At 39.7% G+C, this 22,858-nt stretch overlaps 1 protein-coding gene across 10 annotated transcripts in view; it reads right to left on the bottom strand.

Annotated features, from left to right (window-relative positions):
* Positions 1 to 22,858, bottom strand: part of TRPM6 (transient receptor potential cation channel subfamily M member 6) — a 156,357-nt gene that overhangs the window by 98,724 nt on the left and 34,775 nt on the right. For 6 of the 10 annotated variants that reach the window (XM_053656229.1, XM_053656231.1, XM_053656228.1 and 3 more), the window contains one exon: positions 1,735 to 1,814. In XM_053656229.1, coding sequence (XP_053512204.1) covers positions 1,735 to 1,814 — 80 coding nt within the window. Of the gene's footprint in view, positions 1 to 1,667; positions 1,815 to 2,147; positions 2,276 to 6,580; positions 6,892 to 22,858 lie in introns of those variants that run through there. The other 4 variants (XM_053656234.1, XM_053656235.1, XM_053656233.1 and 1 more) reach the window with 3 other exon arrangements.

The raw sequence follows: 22,858 nt of genomic DNA, 5'->3' as shown, positions 1-22,858 counted from the left end.
CAAGATCATCCATTAACTTTTTTACAATCACAGAAAAACAGAGACTGCTTTTGTTCCCCATAAAATGTCACATATTTTAGCTCACTCATGGAATTATGATCATTGACATTCTTCCTGAGTCTATGGGTCAATGGCCTATAGTTTGTCTCTATTTGTGATGTTCAAGGTGATTGTGAAGATGATTTACACACACAGAGCAGTAGGGGTTGCCCGAGCTCAGTCTGCCCCCCATAGCAGCCTCCACCCCATTATAAGATGTCATAAAGATTTAATAGCAAAGTGAGAATTTCTAATTACAGGGCTTACAAGGCACAGGTAGTTCAATGAGGGTGGGACTAGTAAATATTTAACAAAAGCAAGGAACACTATTTTAGTCATCCCCAAAGAACCAGAATTTCACTGACCTCACCGTGTTACCTTTCATAAGCATGTATAGCAGTGACTGCTCAACTTCAAATGAACATAAGGCAGAATGCTCAAAGGAATCAAAAAATAGAGTGGTCCCCCTAATTAAAATACAGTTGACCCTAAGACAACATGGGTTTAAAGTGTGCAGGTCCACATATACATGGATTTTTTTTCAATAAATATACAATATCCAGGCAGCCCTCCATATCCCTGGTTTCACATCCGCAGATTCAACACTATTTTTGATCCAAGTGGAGGAGGAGGGCCAACTGCATGCGTTCTTCTATGTCATTTATGTCATTTTCTATAAGAAACTTGAGCATCCACAGACTTTGGTATCCAAAGGGGTCCTGGGACCAATCTCTCCTGGACAGTGAGGGCAGTTAAGTTTTAGGGGAGTAAAGAGTTATACAGAAATTTTGACAGTCCAGGTGGTTGGCACAAATAACTTTAGGTTTGAGGGTTAATTGTACTGGTCCTCTATTTTCCTTTCAATTTCTCTTCCCCAAAAGCAATGCTACTCAATCTTATTTCACAGACCCAATCACACTGGGGGATTTTTCATAACCCATCCTGGACTTATCTTTCACTAACTGCTGTTTTGAATTTTGTTCTACAAGTAGAGCTTCCAAAGGTTGTCAAGAACTCAAAGTAGTCAAATTTGAATCATTTTATTCTGCTGCCCATTTTTTTACTCAAGCAAAAAGCTTATGGAAAGAAAATGAAACTGAAATTAACTGTTTGAATAACCTGAGCACAGTGGATAACCTGAAATACCCATTACTGTTTTCCAAAGACACTTTAGTTGAGGGTAAGGAGCATTTGCAATAATTTGAATATTCAATATTTAGAACTTGTAAAGTTTTTATCCCAACCCAGTGTAATAGATATAGCACTAGAGATTTCCTAACATCTATCTTCCCAATGAAAAGAACAGGAGCATCAAAATAAACAGGGCAATATCTACCACCATACTAACAACAGCTCCATCAGGGTGATGTCATTATAATGAACTTGGTTTTCTTTATATTTCATTAAGTCAGTAAGCAGATGTTTTTCAGGAGCCTACTGTCTGGCAGGCGTTATCAAAAGCCCTGGGGTTGGAGTGAGATACAAAATTGACAAGTTCTCCATTCTTTCTAGAAAATCTGGTCAGAATTTCTATGGTAATCATGTACTATTTCAATGAAGACACAAAGATCAATTTAAAATAAATAGTAATTTTATAGATATTATCAAATCCTTTCAACAAGTCATACCTCTAAGTTTCCACCAACAGTCCTCTCAGTGTTGCTTTAAAAAGAACAATGCAATTCCAAAGTGTACCTGTGAGGGTCTTTGGAGCTGGGTATGATTCTATTACACTCTCTCTTGTCGAACACACCTTCAATCCAGGATTTCTGGGACTAAATAGAAAGGGTCGTTATTTTTATATTTTAATTGAGTGAGAAAGCAGTGTAACCACAGTAGTTCAGTAGGCAAGATATATTTAAATAGCATGGTCATAAATCAAAACAGCAAGACCAACACCAAACAGGCTAAGTATTTACTGGCTTCTATTACAGACAAGATAAACACAAATAAGACCAGTGGTAACACAAAAATATTCACAAAGTTAACCTCTCCATAAACTCCTCTTAAGTGAAAGATCCCTAAATGCGCAAAACTCTAGCAAGGATGTAAAGATATAATTGATACGTTTTCTTAATTCTGCTATAAATTATTTTTAAATCTTATACCATAATCCTATAGAGGAAATATCAAGCTCCCAAACGTCAAGATTCTCACTCATAAGGTCCCACTTCGACTAAGATTTCACAGGAAGCTGGAAAGAGGAACAGAGGACAAATGCAACTTCAGGAAGATTCTGTTAAAAAAAAAAAAAAATTCCAGTCCAGCCCTGGCTAGTGTGGCTCAGTAGGTTGGAATATCGTACTATAGACAGAAAGGTCATGGGTTCTATTTCTGGTCAGGGTACATGCCCAGGCTGTGGGTTCTCTGGTTGGGACACCTCCAAGAAGGCAACAAATCGGGGACTTCCACCAAGATGGAGGCGTTGGTGGAAACACTTTGCCTTCTCACACAACCAAATCTAAAAACAACAAAGTTTTAGCAACAATAAATGCAGCCAAGCCACAGAAAATCAAACAATACAGAGTCAGACAACAACAAACCTCTCAACTAAACCACATCACAAACCAGCGACCTGGGTGGCCCCGCCCTGGTGAACACCTAAGGCTCCTCTCCTCAAATGTAACAGGCTCAAACAGATCACAACATGGCTCAAGAAGGACTCAGAGCCCCAGAGCTGATAAATCTAAGCAATGAAGAAATAGCCAAACTTTCAGATGCACAGTTCAAAACACTGGTGATCAGGATGCTCACAGAACTGGTTGATTTTAGCCACAAATTAGAGGAACATATGAAGGCTAAACTAATTGAAATGAAGGGAATTGCACAGGAAACCAATAGTAATGGAAAGGAAACTGGGACTCAAATCAAGGGAGCGGACCAGAAGGAAGAAAAAAATGACCAAACAGAAAAGTATGAAGACACAAGAATTCAAAAAAAAGAGGAGAGACTCAAGAACCTCCAGGACATCTTTAAATGCTCCCACATCCGAATCATAGGGGTACCAGAAGGGGAAGAGGAACAGCCACCAGTGGAAAACTTATTTGAACAAATAATAAAGGAGAACTTCCCCATTCTGGCAAAGGAAATAGACTTCCAGGATATCCAGGAAGCTCAGAGAGTCCCAAAGAAGTTGGACCCAAGAAGGAACACACCAAGGCATGTCATCACTACATTAGCCAAGATTAAAATGAAGGAGAGAATCCTAGAAGCAGCAAGAGATAAGGGGACAGTCACCTACAAAGGAGTTCCCATCAGACTGTCAGCAGATTTCTCAAAAGAGACCTTACAGGCAAGAAGGGGCTAGAAAGAAGTATTCCAAGTCATGAAAACCAAAGACCTACAACCAAGATTGCTCTATCCAGCAAAGCTTTCATTTAGAATGGAAGGACAGTTAAAGTGCTTCTCAGATAAGATCAAATTCAAGGAGTTCATCATCACCAAGCCCTTATTATATGAAATGTTAAAGGGACTTACCTAAGAAAAAAAAGATAAAAAATATGAACAGTGAAAGGACAGCAAACTCACAGTTATTAACAACCACACCTAAAACAAAAGCAAACTAAGAGGACAGCAAATCAGGAGTGAAGCATAGAAAGGAAGATCACATGGAGGGTTAGCAACAGGGGAGTGGGAGAAGGAGAAGAAGGTAGAAGGTACAAAAAATAAGTAGCATAGACTGTAGATAGAAAATAGATGGGGGGAGGGCAAGAATAGTAGGGGAAATACAGAATCTAAAGAACTTGAGACACATGGTCATGAACTAAAGGGGGGAATGGTGGGGGAGGGGTGTGCAGGGTGGAGGGGAACGAAGGGGGAAAATAGAACAAATGTAATGGCATAATCAATAAAACAAAATTTTTAAAAAAGAAGGCAACAACTCAATCAATCTCTCTCTGTCTCTCTCCCCCGCCTTTTCCCCCTCTCTGCCCTTCTCCCTCCCCCCCACCATCTCCCTTCCTCTCTCTCTAAAAGCAATGAAAAAATGTCCTCAGGTGACTAAAATAAATAGATAAATAAATAAATGCTGATCTAAAATGGAACCAGAGGATACAAAATGGAGAATGCACCTTCAGAAGAACAGAACTTAAGAACTGAGAGACTTATTTCCTGTAAATGTCTGATTTACAGACGACTGGGACTTATTTCCTGAGCAGTAAAGATCTGCCAAGAATCATTTCCCACCCTCAAACCAATGAACTTATGGCTCAGTCTCTGGCTGGACTTCCCCCACTTTGCACTCCCTGCCCACAAATACAGCCTGCCCCCAATCCTCAGTGGGCCAGCCTGCAGCTCCCTGATGGCATGTGTTTCCAGAACTGCAAATTCTCTGCTATGCCCAAATAATCTCAATCTCTGGTCATTTGAGTTTGCCTTTAATAGATTGATAATTTGACACAGTCTGTAAGCATGGCTTACCATTGGCTGTGATGCTTCATATTGCACAGCTTATAACTATCCCTAAATTCCAGTGGGACTTTAGTACTCATTTCTCTCACCCATTCTACAAAACTCATGTGATAGCCCAACTCTTCTTTAAGATGTATTGTAAGTCTAGAAGCAAAAAATGCTGTATCCTCAATAGAACTTAACCAACAAACTGATAAGCTTACCCTCCTAATATGAAAATATTTTAGCTCTATATGGCATAAAAATATATATGTGTGGATATAACTTTGTCCAGTCAATAAAAAATAACATCCAAACCTGCAAAAATTTTCACAAGAGTGTATTTGAACCTTGGCTGGGTAGCTCAGTTGGCAGAGCATCATCTTAATACACCAAGGTTGTAGGTTCAATCTCCAGTCAGGGCACATATAAGAAGCATCCAATGAATACATAAATAAGTGGAACAACAAACTGATGTTTCTCTCTCTCTCTCTATCTCTCTCTCTCAAAATCAATTTTCTAAAAAGCTAAATTTTCAGCTTCTTTAAAGTGTATTTGAGCCAAAACTGGCAATTGCCATGAAGCAAGATCTCTAACCCTCCCAAGATTGAGAGTTTTGCAGCTTCTTTAATGCATTGGAAATTAAAAAGAAAGTTGGATAACTTGAAGGTGGGAGAAAGCAAAGAAAGGATTGGATTACAGGATTTGTGTGCTTTCTTGAGAAGTCTGGAAAAAAAAGGACTACCCTGACAGTCACAGGTATTTTAATCTAGATGCACAAGAAAAATGGACAGGGCTTGCTTAAGGTAAAGATAAACCTCTTACGACCTGGCTGGTGTAGCTCAGTGGATTGAACTTGGGGCTGTGAACCAAAAGCTCACAGTCTGATTCCCAGTCAAGGTACATGCCTGGGCTGTGGGCCAGGTACCAAGTATAAGGCACAAGAGAGACAACCACAAATATTTCTCTCCCTCTCTTCCTCCTTCCCTTCTTCTCTAAAAACAAATAAATAAAATCTTTTCTTTAAAAAAAAAAAGATCATTGTTTGTGTTGTGACTACCTACCATGACCTGCCCAGTTAGGGATTTAGGATCAGATCACCCTATGAAGTGTTTTCCTATCACCAGACTTGTCAGTTTTACTACAGAGCCCCTTTTCACTCACAATACAAATATCCGTATCACGGCAGTGGCGGAAGGGCAGTGAGCCAGCATCTGCAAAGGGGCTTTTTCACACCCTGCATTAGTGCTATCCCCACCTCACTCTTATACCTACTTTCACCCTGCAACTGAAGGCAATGCCCTGTGCTAGAACACGTGCTAAAATTCAGCTGGAGAAGCTCATACTCACACTGTCCACAGGTTCCCAGACAATTAGGAAGGAGCTCAGAACATGCCACCCTAAAATACAACACACCCTACTATTGGGTATATTGATTATTCTGATCTGTAGGTATTGAAAAACAGCAAATGCAGAGAAGCTTTCTCTGGACTCCCCTTATCTGCCTACAGACAGATCTTCCAAAAGGAACTCAAGGGTCATATATTTTCTCCCTGGGAGTTTCAGCAACCAGGAGATTGACTCTTCTCACAAAGGAGGACAGCTGAAGTCACAACCAGACAAAGCCCCACTAACCTTCTTAAGAAATCATTACCCTCTCCTAAATTGCCTTCATCCCCCACCCCCTTACCCTTATTAAAATAGTATATCAGTTCTCAAATCTCATTCTTTAGGGGAGAGTAATTACTTTTGTTTTCCTCTTATGCCCCTGTGCACATATTTAAAATTAATACATTTGTATATCTTTTCTCCTGTTAGTCTGCTGGTCGTGCCAGTTTATTTCTAAGACCCGGCTACCAAACCCAGGTGAACAGTTTTTCCTCCCCTACAATTACAAATGAGGTCGCTTATGGAATCCTTTACATACTTCAGTGTTACTCATTGTTCAATATGCACCAGATCTAAACACAACTGTTCACTACTGAATAAAACTAAGTATTGTTCACCTAAAAATAAAAGACCTTTCAAAGTAGTTTTCCCGAATAGCTATTCTTATTGCTCTCAAATAAATGCTTGTTGCCTCCCACTTTGAAAGGTCTTTTATTTTTATTAAGTTAACATACCTGGTGTTATAGATCTAAAGTGGCCTCACCTTCATGATCCAGCGTCACCTGGGAGCAGGTACGGTGCCCACAAGCCTCTTCTGTGCTCACTGCCGTCTCCTTGACTGTAAAGCTCTCTTAGATCAGACCTCTCTCCCTTTTTGGTTGAGGTCAAATGCCTTCATCTGAGTTCCTGAGCAGTTTTTCCCACCAGGGAGGCTGTTTAGGGTTTTCTTCCCCGACAGGAGGTCAGTTGCCTCAGGTGCCAGCATGCGATGGGATTCCACAGGAGCAATAGATGCTGTCTCTCCTGGGCGAGCACTCATTTCATTGCACGCCTGTGTTTCCTTTTCTTGTCTCTCTGTTATGTTGTTTATCATTAGAGAGAGATTTTATAAAGAGAGGACTGTATGCTTTCATTGATAAGTGGAAATTTCTAAAAGACAACATAACTTCTTAATTAATCCCACAAGAAATTGTGGCTTTCTGAGCAAGGACTCTTAAAATTTCTTTTTCTGAGCAAGTACTCTAAAACTTCTTACTGTTTGTCCCACCTGAAACCTGGCAAGATATTCCAAGGAATTTAACAACTCTGATGAGGGGTTCAAATGTTGAAAAAATTTTAATTTAAGTAATAGCTAATTAGTTTAGTAATCAATGTATGTGCAGGCAATTGTTCCAGGAACTGAAGGTACGACCCACCCTGTCTCCAGGAAACCATAAGCAGTTCCACCTTTGTGCCTCGGGACTGCAAGCAATTCAGGAAGGTAGCGGCTCTGCTCCAGGGTGAGATGGACCATGGCCCAGGACACAGCTAAAGACCACCACCCAGGGTGAGAATGCTGCAGTTTTTTAATCCAATTAATTTTTCCCTGAATTCCAAACCCCTTACCTACACTTTGTTCTCCTCATAAAAAGGGCCATTTTAAAATGGAATTTAAGACAATCTGTTAGGGTACAAACCCATGTCTTCTAGATTGCTGGCCATCTGAATAAAGTGCCCATAAAGGTTCAATCCCTTTCTCTGCTTATTGCATCTGGTAGGTGGCAGGCAGCACGAACACTGGCTATTCCGGTTTCAACTCTATGTTAAAAAATTCAGCCAATTTAGAAGTCGAATACCATGTTTTAAAGTCTTCTCAGTAACTTCAAAAGGCCTTTTATGTTTAGGTTAGCAGTATAATCAGAATCCAGCTCTTGTTAAGCAAAATGCAGAGAGGAAGAGACAGATTCTGATTGATTAGTCCCTGTGCATTTTAAACACAAGGAAAACTTCCAGATAAAGTCCACACTCATCTTAAATCACTCTGCCCTCCTATCCCTTTTGCACAGCCAGAAATTTTCTATGTATTAAGACACTCACTGAATTGGTAAAACATTAAAAACATATGAACCTGAAAAATCCAGAGTCACAGAATTTAGAATAAACTAAACTTGTTAAACTAAACTCAAAATCTGTTTATTATAACAAGAAATGACACAATCTTTTAGAACAGCAAACTCTGTCCATTATTCAAAAACATGAACAATTTTACATATTCATTCTCTAAAAATTTATTCAATATCCAATTTTTGCAAAGCACCAAGAAATGTGCCGCAGGGGAGTTAGTATGTCCTCAAATGGCTTTTTATTCTCTATTTCTTTTTTTTATTATTATGTTTTACAGTTGTTGCAATTATTTCCCCCTTCGCTGCTGTGTGCTCAGCCTGCCCCCCACTTCCATAGTCAATCCCCACCTTGTTGTCCATATCCATAGATCACTCATATAATGAATTCCGTCAATAAATATTTGGGGATAGCACTCCATGCTGTATACTGGGAATTCTAGAGCAAATAAGGCAAGCTTTGAAGAAATATAGAATAAAAAGGAGGAAGCAGATCATAAAATTGGTATCATTACACTTCATGCATACCAATAAACTATTAAAAACAAGTCCAAAAAAAAGTCCCGAATTTAGAGACTGTACAAAAAGGAGTTCTAAGAAAAGTAACCTCACAGGGTGACCTGATCATGGTGATTGTCATACCCCAAGCATATAACTTTTTAGTAAAAGGTTTATCTTTGCTTCCTGCAGCAAGCCCTGTCCATTGTTTGGGGGCCTCTAGGTTAACTAACACACCTTCGAAATGTCAGAGTAATCCCCTCTTTACAGCCCTCTAAAAAGGAGCATCCACCCTCGAGAGAGCACATAATCCTGTTAACTATCCTGTAATCCAGTCCTGCCTTGCTTTCTCCCACCTTTGAGTCACCTTCCTTAGTTCCCTCCCGAACTCCAAAAGCACAAGGCAAACTGCAAAACTGTCATTCTTGGGAGCATTTGAGATCTTGCTTCCTGGCAATCGTCATCAGTTTTGACTCAAATAAACACTTACAAAATTTCCATACAGGTTTGGAAGTTCTTACAGAGGCCAGATATACCAATTAAGCAAGCTGTGCTCAATCACTCCCTTCTTTTATAAAGCTACATAGATGACTCTATTAGGACTATCCTGGCAAATTTCTTCATTGCCTGTTTGCTCATCTATTAAAAATGGAGATAATAATAACACCTCATTGGGTTGTTGAAAGGAATAGATAAATTAAAGGCTTAGAATTTTCCCTGGGGCTGACAGCTCTGGGGAGAAGGTGTTGGGGGGGGAGGGGAGGAGGAGGTGGAGGAAAAAAAAGAACTCTTGGACACAGACAACAGTGTGGTGATTGCAGGGGGATGGGGAGGGTTGTGAATACAGGTGGAAGAGGGTATAAAGGGGATTTTAAAAATCCAAGAAAAACAAAACTATCTTGTTAAAAAGAACTCTATCTGGGACTTATTAAGATCCAATAAAGTTTAACTTATTATGAGTAATATCAAAGGTGAAATTAGCTTTTGGTTGGTGGCCTGGGAACTTAACTTTAACGTTTTGTTTTTTCCATAGAAAAATACTTTCCACTTAGGGCCTCCCACACTTCAAATGACTATTGTGGGTCTACGTTCCCCTACTAGACTCCGGCTTCCACAGGCCCAGTCCTTTTTGTTGCCCCAGGGCCCAACTCAATGATTCTTGAATGAGCAACAAAATGAACACTCTTAAAATAGAACTCCAGGAATCCACGTATGAGATTTTCGCCTCAAGGGTATAAAGAGGAAACCCGTGTGATTAACTAGAACTTGGAAACTTTCCTCCTACACCCCTCTTATCTTATCTCAATAGCCCAGTCTATGTAGTACTATAGCCAAGGTGTTGTTTTCTACCACCTGGAGCAACAGACTGTCACTCGTAGCTGACAGTGGAGATTATTCCATTTCTGCAACTATAGTGACAGTCTTTATTGACTGGGTATTTTTTTTATGTGGGAGGTTTTGTCTTTTAATTATTGTTGTTATTTGGGGAAGGAAAAAAAAGAGGACAAAGATGGGAAATAGTGTTGGTCTCAGGCTCAGTGTTTATCACAGTTTGCCTCACTCTAACACAGAATCAGATTTCACATCCAGCCCTGACCAGTGCAGCTCACTTGGTTGAGCAATGTCCCACAAAGCAAAAGATCACTGGTTCAATTCCCAGTCAGGGCACTTGTCTGGGTTGCCAGCCCAGTCCTCAGTTGACCAATGTTTCTTTCCCTCTTTTTCTCCTTCCCTTCCCCTAGCTCTAAAAATAAATAAATAAAACCTTTTTAAAAAATCTTACATCCAATTCTACTCCTGAGGCCTGTGTGGGAGGTACAAAGAATTGTCCAAAGACTAATTCTCTAGCAGTACTTATACAAGAAGTATATTCTTCCCTCACCGGAAGCACTCCTACCCTGGAGGTTTTGGGGATTTCAGATAATTCTGAGTCAATTTTATTTATGTCCTTCCTAATAACATTTATACATACAACGGAGATTACTCCTTTTATTTTCTCAGTGAAACACAACAAAAAGAACACTGCGACCAGATTTTACTTTTTAAAGTTTGGTGGTGACATAAATCAATATTTAACTTGGACAAATTCAAAATCTTTGCTAAAAGAATAAGGGCTGGAAGAGGAACAGTGAAAAGGAAAAGAAAATTAAGTTTGGGCAATGTCACTGCCATCCATGTTCAGAAGTATATTATGCTCAAGAACAATTTTCTAACTTTTAAGGCTTAGGACCCTTCATAAAAAAAACTACCAAGGACCACCAAAAATCTTTCCTTTATGTATCTATCAACATATTAAAAATTAAAATGGGGACTTTATTAAAAACATTGACTCCTTAGTTTCTTTAAAAATAACAATATGTTAACATAAATAATATACATTTTGTGAAAAACAACTAAGATATTTGATACTAGCATTGTCATGTATTTTATAAATCGCTTTAAGATCCGGCTTAAGAGAACTGGCTTAAGATTCAATGCTTCTGCATTCAATCTGGGGCAGTAAGTCAGAGATTTCCAACTGGTGTGCTGCGGGGGTCTGTAAAGCGTGCAGTGCCTGTTCGGTCAGCGGCACCAACCGCTTTCTCCGTGGACTGCCAAATACATATGATCTTAGCCAAAAGGCCGAGAAGCAATAGATTGGCAAATTTAAAAAATGACACCAACCAACACAACAATAACTGTCTGATGTGAATGAATCAAAATTATACCTATTTTCCTTTCCAGATTGACAAAAAAAATAATATGTTTTTGGTGAGCCTGAGGCCAGAATTTAAGTCATTCATTTTTGTGTGCCATGTGATGAAGATGGTTGATAATCACTGCAACAAGTGGCTTTGGTCAAAGTATATTAAAAATAACATCCTCATACAGATATGCAGTTGGAACTGTGGACTCATCATGTAACCCCAGGACAGCGCCACTGGGCACTTATGAGACAATGAGTAAAAAGGAGCAAATGATGTCTTAGTATTGGTATGAAAATGATTTTGAGGACCCTCTATAAGGGTCTCAAACCCTCTCAAGAGCCCCTGGGCCACACATGGAGTACCAGTGTGTGGTCTGTGTAGGCAGGAGGCTGGCTGGGTGCAGGCATGAGGGGGAGTGAGAGACAGGCTCTCCTGTTCCCTGGCTGCTCTCAGGTGCTGCAGGCACACGGCATGTCTTAGTCTGGGCATCACATCTCAGTGAGGGCACTACAGGATTACAACATCCCGGTTTAATCTGGGACTCACTAAAGAAAGTTCGACACAGAGAAAAAGCAGAGATCAAATCTTCACGTACTATACTTTCTGAGCAATGTAAAGGACTTTTAAAGGACAATTTTGACTGTGTTTCATTTTTAACTTTAAGCTGATCTTAGTGTGTATCACATTCTCCCTCCCACTGATGTTACCAAAGTCAGAGTGTGGGACCAAGGCTTCAGAACTCACAAGCAGGAAATACTCTTATCAGTTTATTCACTCTTCCTTTAAAATATTGATACCTCCAAGAATAGCTTTATTCACTCATCCATTCACACATTTAAAAATACCTTGACTGGCATATCATATTATTCTAAAATAAATAAATAAACAAATAAATAAATAACATTGTTTTCAAAATACCAACACCAAAGGGTAAGAACTTATGTTTACAAAAAAAAAAAAGCAGCCCTGGCTGGTATACCTCAGTGGATTGAGTACGGGCCTGTGAACCAGAGGACTGCACTTCAATTCCCAGTCAGGACACATGCCTGGGTTGCAGGCCAGTTCCCAGCAGGGGATGCACAATAGGCAATCATACATTGATACTTCTCTCCCTCTCTCCATCCCTTCCCCTCTAAAGATAAATAAATAAAATTTGAAAAAAAAAACTTTATGTGCTTCAGCTAAAGTATTCAATAGCTATCAAGTATGGCACAAGAACATGCTTGGTACTCAGTGAAAGAAGTCCCCTCTGCGTGCAGGTATTCAGGAAGTCTGAATGAAGAATATGGAATTTAGGAAAGTCCTTGAAAGATAACAAAGGATTTCAGAAGTGATGATGGAATCCCATGGCGGGTAGAAATGCAGAGGTTTCAGACTGCAGGAGAATTCTGAGGCCCCCATGTTAACATACGGTAAAGCCAGGAAGTCACTGGGCAACAGAGAATAGGAAAGATAAAGGAGCCACAGTTACTAATCAGGATGGTGGCATGACACCCGAAATCAAGAAGGGAGAAAATTTCTCTCCTTAACAAAAAAGTGTGCACCCTGGCCAGGTGGGGCTCAGTGGGTTGGAACATCGTCCCATCCATCAAAAGGTTGCGGGTTCTATTTCTGGTCAGGGCACATGCCTGGGCTGCGGGTTCAATCCTCCGTCAGAGTGTATACAGGAGGCAGCAGATCGATCTTTCTCACATTTCTCTCTCTCCCCTAGTCTCTCCAAAATCAGCAAGCATATGCTCAGGTGAAGATTTTTTTAAAGTTTGCATTACAAAAGTAGGACATTTCAAAGAAAAACTGAGAAGATGTGTTTCATACTTCAAAGAAAGAGAGGAGGACAGCAATTTGTGTCCCTGAGGAACAAACAGATGGAAAGAGATTCAGGAAGTAGGTTACAAACAGAGCAGATAGCTAGTGTAAGATACCCTCAAATATTAAAAACAAGAGCCACGAATCAACAATATAAAGCAAAAGCCAACATCAGTGTTGCCTTTCATATACACCCAAGGCTCTGCCAACTGCTTTATGAGCTAAAGTAATATTAGCTCATAGTATTCCTTGAGCTAAAGTAATATTCATGACTGTGTGACCTACACAATTATTATTACCTGTTTACAAAGGAAGAACAGGTTCTACCTAATACCAGCACCAGAGGTCTATTACACGATGTTTAATAGGAAAGTTGAAAGAAAGTTTATTTTATGTTCAGAAAGCCTGGACCTTCTTCGTAGATGAGAAGAGTCAATAAAGAGACACAGTGAAGATGCAAGATAGAATTTAAATGACTTTAGAGACTGTAGGGGTCAGGGGCAGGAAAAGAAATAGTACAGACAGCCAAGGAAGAAGGCTCAACCTCAAAGAAAAGTCTTCCTCTTCTTATAGCGGCAAGGAGTAGATGACAGATTTTCCTTCCCGGTAATTTTGTCCAAGACCCTATTATCTATGTTTTACAGAAAGTCCCAGCCCATTTAGCTCTGAAGGCTACAAAGCTCAGCATTCTCCTTTGCTCCTCGTACCTAGAGCCAGAAAGGTAGGAGATACACAGGTGCAGTCACAGTGTCCCTTTTTATTATCAGCACCATGCAGTACAACAGTATGGTACAGTGTATGTTCTAAAGATCACAAAAGCATATGAGATGCCCTCTCAATAAAGGGTCTACCAAACATAAGACAGATGGAGAACATCAATGGTACCGCACCAGAGGTGCTATAGAGAAAACTGCCACACAATATTCCAGGAATGTCCTTTATATGCTAACCTAAAAATGTGTGCCTCAGAATAGGAGGGTGTGCAGGCAATTACACTAAGCAAATAGGAATTTGGAGTGATGGATAAGAATAAATGTAATTGGGAATCGCTGGACAATTGGATGACTCAGGGCAAGGCATACTGAAAAGAAAGGAAGGAGAAAGAAAGAGCACAGTAAATTTGCTTTCTTCTCTAACCTGACTTTTTTTTTTACATCTCTATCAGCAAAACTGGAGAAATCTTGTTCTCCCTGGGTGACTGACCCCAGGGGTTGTTAGAGTAATTTCCCGCTTACGTTTTCATGACCATTCCTTTAGCTGCACTTAGAAATAGGCACCCCACTTGCATTTAAAAAAATTAATTAATCATCATCACTTCAGGTAAACCTTTTACAACTGTGTGCCTAATTGCCACAGACCAAAAAAATAAACAAAACCCTTTGCTATGTTATAACTACTTTAAGGTTACAAATGCTGCACTTAGAACTTGTATTCAAAGACTTCACTCTTCTACTCATGCTACATGTAAGTCAGCGCCCACTGCCAAAATATTTTTATAGGTAATTTTGCAAAGGATTTAAAATCCACGAAGTACAGCAGGTCATACAGGGAAAACTTAAATCTCCCTCCCAGTCTTGTGCTCCAGCCAGCCAGTGTCCTTCCCCCAAAGGAACCTGTTACAGTTGTTGGGTATTCTTCCAAATATAGTTGGTTACATAGAGGTATATTATACACAGGTCTGCACCTTGTCTTTTTCTTCACTTATTAATAACTTGGATGCCCTTATATCTTTGTACAATAGAATTCTTTTGGGAGCTGACAGTATTCTTTTTTATAGAAGCCTCCTGATTTTTTTTTTATTGATTGGTATTTAGAGAGACACAGGAAAGGAGGGAGGGAGAGAGGAGAGACAGAGAGAGAGAGACATCGATCTGCTGCTCCACCCACTTACTCATTCATTGGTTGGTTCTTGCACGTGCCCTGACTGGAGATCTAACCCACCACCTTGGCCTATCTGACAACGCTCTAATCAACTGAACTACCCAGCCAGGGCTGGAAGTCCCATAATTTATGTAGCCAAAATACATTCAGCAGAGATTTCATGTGCATGTAAAACTTACAAATGAGATTTCTAAGATAATTCAGATACTGTCACATAGCCCTCCATACAGGTCAAACAAATTTATAAGCAAAAGTATGAGTTACTAACACCTTTTATTTTATTTTATTTTTAATATTTTTATTTATTTTTAGGGAGAGGAGAAGGAAGGGAGAAAGAGAATGAGAGAAATATCTATGTGTGAGAAAAACATCTACTGGTTACCTCTTGCACACCCCCAACCAGGGACCAGCCCACAACCCAGGCAGGTGTCCTGACCTGGAATCAAACCGGTAACCTTTTGGTCCATGGACCAATGACCAACCCACTGAGCCACACCAGCCAGGGTAAGTTACTAACCACTTTTAAGCATTAGAAAATAGACTGAATATAATGCATATTAATTTCTTTAAGGAACTATAGTATTTTTTATTAATATTCAGCTTCCTTCCAAAGAGATTTTGAGGTGACCCAACTCCTTCTATTTAAAGATTTTTTTCTTTCTTTCTTTTTTTTTTTTAGAAAGAGGAGAAAGGAGGGAGAAGGAGAGGGAGAGAAATGTCAATGTGAGAAACATCGATCCTTTGCCTCTCGTACACATCCTGACCGGGATCAAAGCAGCAACCCAGGCACGTGCCCTGACCAGAAATAGAACCAATAACTATTCCATTTGTGGGATGATGCACGACCATCTGAGCCACACATGTCAGGGGCTCTTCTATTTAAAAATAATAAAAAATAATAAAATATAAAAAGCTTTTTTGCCAGAAGAACAATGATCTTCTCAAGCACCTAAAATGGCTTTAAAGTTCAGAAGTTAAACTTTGAAAATACATGTGTGAATACCAAAGTGTGAAAAAAGACAACTGAAAACCAAACGACTTTAATGAACAAAAGGCTAGCTTTACCATCATTTTCTACAGAAGTCACAAATTCTTGGGAAGGTGGTAGGTTACAGAAGGGAAAACAGAAGGAGGAGCGAGAGGACAGGGGTTTGTGTTTTTGTTGCCCAGACTGTGGACAGGCCGTCCGTCTTTATGCAGCTCAGCTGACCAGGCAGGTAACACTCACTCTAAGCACCTCACCCAGTTGAAAAAGAAACAAAGAAGAGTCTTACTTCAGATTAAACTCTGTAAATCTGTATTCTTCATACCCCACCCCAAAGCTTGTGCTCTCTCTCTTTTATTCCCTAAGTGTTCCCCAGTATACCCAGGTGTCCAAGTTAGAAACCGGAGCACTACTCTTAATTCTTCCCTAGCCTTACTTCCCATTCAGTCAACCAAGACCTATTTATTCCACCTGGTAAATAATTCTTGCGTCTGCCCAATCTGCATCTGTATTGATACCACCCTAAAGTCACCATGAATTCTTGCCATGAAAAGGTTGCCTCCCATGTGATCTTTCTGCCTTCAAATTTCTTCTTTGATCCAGTCTCTGAAATGAAGCTTATAATCTTCTTAAAGTAAAAAAAGTAAAGAAAACATTCTTGCCTAAAACTTCTCATTCTGTGGTTCCCCCATTGTCTTTAGAATGAAGTTCAGAAGTCCTTCACAAGATTTATCGCCCACTGCTACCGCATCTGAAGTCTGCTGTTCTCTCTCTCATTTTCATTCTCTCTCTCTCTCTTTCCCCTCATCTCTTGCCTTTTCCTATCTCAATTTCATCTTCTAAATATACTGAAGAACATTAAATTCTTTGAATTCATCTCATGGTGTTCCCTATATGCTTTTCTTTTCCTAAGATACTCTCCACTCAATTCCTTTCTCCCCTAGTTCAGACATCGTGTCTTCTAGAAACCTTTCTAGAAAGTCTTTCTGGATCTCTGAATCAGGATATCTTTGTCTGTGCCTGAGTCTTCAGCCATTTTTTCTTTTGTTTTTTTCAGGGGTTTTTTTTATTTGATTGATTGATTGATTGATTGATTGATTTTTGTCTTGACCTATTTAGACCCAGGTACTCTAAGCCCCACAAGACAGGGAATTGTCTTGTTCATTGTAGTGTCCACAGTGCCTACTGAGTTCTGGTCACATACACCAGTATTTTATCATAGTTTTCTAGAACATATCCAACAGAACAATGGTAGTACATGGGAGGAAAAGAGTACATTGTCTGATAATATAAGCACATACCACTCTTGTGACTCTATAGAGAGGACAAACTTTCCATTGTTCCCCTAAGTATATCTGACCAAGGGTCATCTCTCAGGATGCCACACATTTGTTTCTGCAGGATGCAATTTTGGCAGATTCTTTTTCAAGAGAGTTCACCAGTTATCTACTCAGGGTATTTTCTTCCTTAAATCTTATATCTTAATGTGAGATTTTTTTTCTCCATCTTTAAGATTTTTTACTTAAATTGTTAAAAATCTATTTGAGATGTTTAATTAAAATAATAGAAATCTAAAATGGGGGGGTGTTAAAACATGGTTTTTTTTATGGTTAAAAAAATACAGTCACCCTAGCTGGTGGGTTCAGTGGATTGAGCACCAGCCTGCGGACTGAAAGGTCGATATTTTGATTCCTGGTCAGGGCACATGCCTGGGTTGCAGGCCAGGTCCCCAGTTGGGGGTGTGCAAGAGGCAACCAATATCTCTGGTATATCTCTCCCATATTGATGTTTCTCTCCCTTTCTTTCTCCCTCCCTTTCCCTCTCTCTAAAAATAAATAAATAAAATCATTAAAAAATCTACATTGGTTAGGGGTACATACATATATAAAAAAGCATAAAGCACTGAAAAATACTATATTCTGTATGGTAGAGGAAGTAAGTGTACACAGGGACATCAGGTTATTAGAATACTTTGTTCCTTTAGATGAAGGGTGGGTTCACAGTGTGGTGGGCAGAATTCTAAGAGAGTCCTCAAGTTTCTCACTCCCTGGTGTACACACACCTAACCTCAGTTATTCAATCTAACACTAATTGAGGTCTTGCTGTGAAGAGAGCTGACAGATGTAACTAAGGTCCCACATCAGTTAACTTTATTTATTTTTACTAATTTTCTATCTATAAATGTTTTATTTGAATTTTTAAAAATATATATAATCTTCATTATATTTTTTCCATTACTATTTAGTCCCCTTATTCACCCCTCCCCTTACCAATCGCCACACCGTCATCCCTGTCCATGAGTCTTTTTTCCTTTTCGCCCAGTCTCTCCACCCCCAACCTCCCTCCCACCACTAGCTGTCATCTGTTCTCCATCTATGAGTCTGTCTCTGTAAGATTTTTATCTTAATTTAAGGTAAAAACTTAGGGTAGGGCACGAATCAGTTTTTGTTTTTGTTTTTCCAGAAACATAAGACCACATCCAAGATAATTAATTCCCCTAAAATGCTAGGAGGAATAAAAAGATCTGTTAATAAAGTGAGGGTAGTTCGGGAAGTTGAGAATCAGAAGTCTGTCATTGGGAGACCAAGAATGCTGTGAGTGATAGAGATGGAAAATATCATTTCCTAGGAAAAAATTTCCCAACTTCTGTTTCTGGCTATTACACTTGATTGTCAAGTTCCAATGTTGTTGTTTATAAACTAACTATACTTTTAATGCAGTTCAGGAAGGAAAAGGGGAACACAACTGTCACACAGCACCTTTCTCTAAGTCACTGGGAGCCAGGTTACAGAACCACTTTCCGTGTTCACTGGGTTTCCGTTATGATGATGTTTTTTCTGTATTTGACCTCCCTTGCTATTGTAAGATGAGAAGAAATATATTTTATCCATAAGGAAGAGACTTTGAAATGACCCAAAAGGCAATTATAAAAGAGGATTTAAACAAAATAAAAGCAGCTTTTTTTTAAAGAATGTGTCACTCAAAGGCTCACTACATTGAATGATTGTATAATAAGAAAGAACAGTCTATCTTCGCCATCTTCAGTCACAAACTGCCGAAGACCCTCCTTGACCAAACTGGAGTCAGGTTCTTTTTGACTTGACCCCTCTTCCTGACTAGGCCTCAGTTTTGGCCTCTGTCTTTGACCCCCCTGCCCCAGTTGTACCAAGAATCCACTGAGCTCGTTCAGTAAAAATTCCCCACCCGTGGTATATGACTACTCTGGCCTGCCTTCAGTAAGACCCCTGTTGTGTTGGTCTAGCAAGAATCCCCCAGCCGTAATGTACCCTCTGAGTCATTTTCCATGCACTGACTCCACCCTCCAATCCTGTTCCTTGGCTACAAACCTCTACTTGTCCCTCACTGGAGTTGAGTCTAATCTTTTCTTCTCCCACTGCAGTAGTCCCTCTTGAATAAAGTTTCCTGGGTCATGTGTCAAGTGTCATGACAAATTCTTCTCAAACAAAGCCCAGGCCACACACACATGCAATGCACAACACACACAAATTGTCTGTAGGTCAGAGAACAAAACTGACAACATTGGAATCCCAGTAATGCTCAGAAACTTACCAGTGACCTAGACCTTACAGAGCTTTCCATTCAATTAAATTTAAAGGACAAACTCTGACATCAAGAAGACTGCACATCCCTGGCTGGGTGGCTCTGATGGTTGGACCATCATCCCAGACACCAAAAGGTTGTGGGTTGGATCCCTGTTCAGGGTACACATGGGAGGTGACCAATAATGTGTCTTTGAATCAGTGTTTATCTATCACCTATCCATTTATCCATCTTCCTCTCCCTCTCTCTTCCCCTTCCTCTAGTCTAAATCATCAATTAAAAAAAATGTTTTAAAAAAAGAAGTCCCCATAGAAAAGGACTTCAAAGGGCTTCCTCAGGGTAAAAGCCTCCTGGTTCTTCATCTGTCCGCCCTGCTCATCACAGTCAATATTTGCTGAGCCCAGATACCAGCTTGCAAGATGCAATTTCTATCTGAAATATCTCCACTGTTAAGAATGGCTTCTCAAGAATGTGGCTTCCCTCTAAGGGCTATGGCTGGGTGGAACTCAAGAGACCAACCTTCCTTCTTAGTGCAGCCGGCAGCGTCTCGTAAATAGTCAGTCTCATAATCTGAAGATCCTGAGTTTGAGCCTCAGAGAAGCACGTTTTTGATCACAGTCCATCTGGATTAATATCATGTAGGTCAAAAGTCCATGCACCATAAATCGCAACACAAAGAACTGGCACAAATAACCACTTCAAAAAAAGAAAGAAACTCGAGACTAAAACAGGGCCTTGAATAGCTTGTCTCTTTATTCTGTTCAAAAACAAATATCCAATCAGTAAAGTCTTATACCAAAAACTCTAGCTTATTCTAGAAAGAGTTGCAATGTAATACTTTGGACCCTCTTCCCTTTAAAAAAATTTTTTTATTATTGTCCAATTACAGTGGTCCTGATTTTTCCCCCATTACTCTCCCCTACCCACCGCCCATCCCCCCGAGACCCTCTTCTCTATTTTAATTAAACAATATCTACTTGCTTGACCCTGTGTTCAGAAAGCAAAACTGCCTGCTTAGAAAGCTGTGTGTCTCTTGTCCAGGTAAGAACAAAGATTGGGATTTTGTTTTGCTTTCTAAATCACTTTAAAGCAGACACTAAGCATGCTGGCAATGATCAGAGAGCATTAACTGATCTAAACCAAGGGTCTGTATAGTCTCCAAGGGACTTAAACACTGCTGGGAGAAACTTGCTCTTTTCTGATATTATAAGATTTAATTTTCGAAAACCTCCTGGCTCTTTAAAAGATCGGTGGAGGGTATCTATTTTCTCCATTAAAAAAAAAAAAGATGTTTTCACATTTAAAGACCAAGATGCTCCACTAGAGGATATGAAACTGGCCCATTCTGTAAGATAATGGTAACAGTAGGTATCTTACTTAGTCAGTTTTGGCTACTCTAACAGAATACATTGACTGGATAGTTTATACAAAAAAATTTTTTTACTTCTCACAGTTCTGGAAACTAGAAATCCAAAACCAGACTGCCCGCATGCTCAGGTTCTGGTGAGAGACCTCTTCTTGGTTTACAACGGCTACCTTCTCCCTGCATCTTCACATGGTAGACAGATACCATCTCTCCCGTGTCTCTTCTTAAAAGGGCACTAACCTCATTCGTGAGGGCTCCACCCTCAAGACCTAATTACACGCCATAGGCTCCACCTCCAAATACCATCACACTGCACATTGTGCTTCAACATATGAAACTGGGAGACACATTCCGTTCACAGCAGCAGGTTAACAATTTATTTAGCACATTCTATGCACCCACCTGCACAAGGCAAAGCACTCTGTTTATATTAACTCTGTCCATGTGGGAAGTAGGGGCAGTTATTAGCTCCATTTCACTAATAAGGACGCTGAGTCAGAGGAGTTGAGTAATTTTCCCAAGAACATAATAGCTCATAAAAATGACACTAGAATCCAAACAGGATCAGTCTGATTCAAGTTCATGCCCTTAACTTCATTTCACCATCACTTACTTGCAGAACTTGCACCTATACCGATCACTAAAGCTGTGTAGTGTTTTAGAGTTTACAAAATCACTTTTCTGAGCATCTGATCCCCCGCACAAATCCTGTGAGGTTCCTAGTAGATAGAAATAAAATTAAGTATATAAAATGCCCAGAAAACCTCCCACTATATAGCACATCTTCTAGGGGTATTCTTAGACCCATAGAGAGATAGCAAGAGGGCCATGAACCTCTAGATACTGTATAACAACTTTTGTGTAGAGGTGAACACATGCATTTCTCAGGGGAAAATCTCAAGGGCCGGATCCAAAATCATTGCCTCACAAAAAATCTGAATATACACTCATGCAAAGAAGATACACAAATGGCCAGTGAACACATGAAAAGCTCTGAACATCATTAGTTATTATAGAAGTTCAATTCCAAAACACTATGAGATACCTCTTCACACCTACTAGGATGGCTATTATCAAAAAGTCAGACAATACAAAGTGTTGACGAGGATGGGCAGAAATTAGAACTTGCACCGACTGTTGGCGCCCAGTGGAGCAGCTGCTTTGAAAAACAGCTCCTCAAAAGGTTAAACACAGAATCACCACATAGAATTTGATGCAGTCCACTTCTAGGCATCTACCCACAAGAAATGAAACCAAATGTCCACACGAAAACTTGAACGCTAATGTTCATGGTGTCATTATTTAGGATAACCAAAAAACACAAACAACCTAAATAGCCATCACCTGTTGAGTGGACAAATGTGTTGTATTCATACAACGTGGTATCATTCAGCAATAGAAAGAAATAAAGAAGTCACACATGCTACAATATAGAAGAACCTTGAAAACATTAGATTAAGTAAAAGAAGCTAATTACAATGAAAGACATATTGTAAGTCTATTTATAGAAAATGCCCAGAATAGGCAAATGTATAGAGGCAGAAAGTAGATCAGTGCTTACCTAGAGCTGGTGGGGATGGAGAAACTAGGGCCAGGCAGCTAAGGGGTAGGGGATTTCTTTTTAAGATGATGAATGTGTTCTAAAACTGACTGTGGTGATGAATGTACAACTCTGAATATATTAAAAGCCACTAAATTGTACACATTAAATGGGTGAATTATATGATGTATGAATTATATCTCAATAAGTCTCCATCAGAATTTTAAAAGAGGGATTGGCACAGGCAAAAATAAAGAAAGAGAGAAAAGCCAACTCAGTGGAAAGAAAATATACATATATTTCTGTCCACAGGCAGAGAACAGGCTACAACTATGCTTTGTTCCACTCATAAAATATGTTTAATCCTCCAAAACAACTAGTAAAATGTCAAAAGGAAGAAGTTCCCCATTTGGGAAAGAATCTGTATATCTGCATTTTCGTTAACAAGGGAGAAATAACAGTATGGCAATACAAGGCCTGTATTCCAACTGGAAACAGTCTACAGGACCAGGTGGACAGCCCTTCACTGACACGGCTTGCACTAACCAGCTCACCTTAGACCCCCCAGGCAGGGTCTCCACTCTAGTTTGAGTTTTGCAGCCCCTGAGCTATTGTTGT

The sequence above is a fragment of the Artibeus jamaicensis genome, unplaced genomic scaffold, assembly GCF_021234435.1.
Source record: "Artibeus jamaicensis isolate MK-2021 breed Jamaican fruit bat unplaced genomic scaffold, CSHL_Jam_final scaffold_1964, whole genome shotgun sequence".
Taxonomy (NCBI): Eukaryota; Metazoa; Chordata; class Mammalia; order Chiroptera; family Phyllostomidae; genus Artibeus; species Artibeus jamaicensis.
Note: the sequence above shows the minus strand (reverse complement) of the source record. Positions and strands in the feature narration are given on the sequence as shown.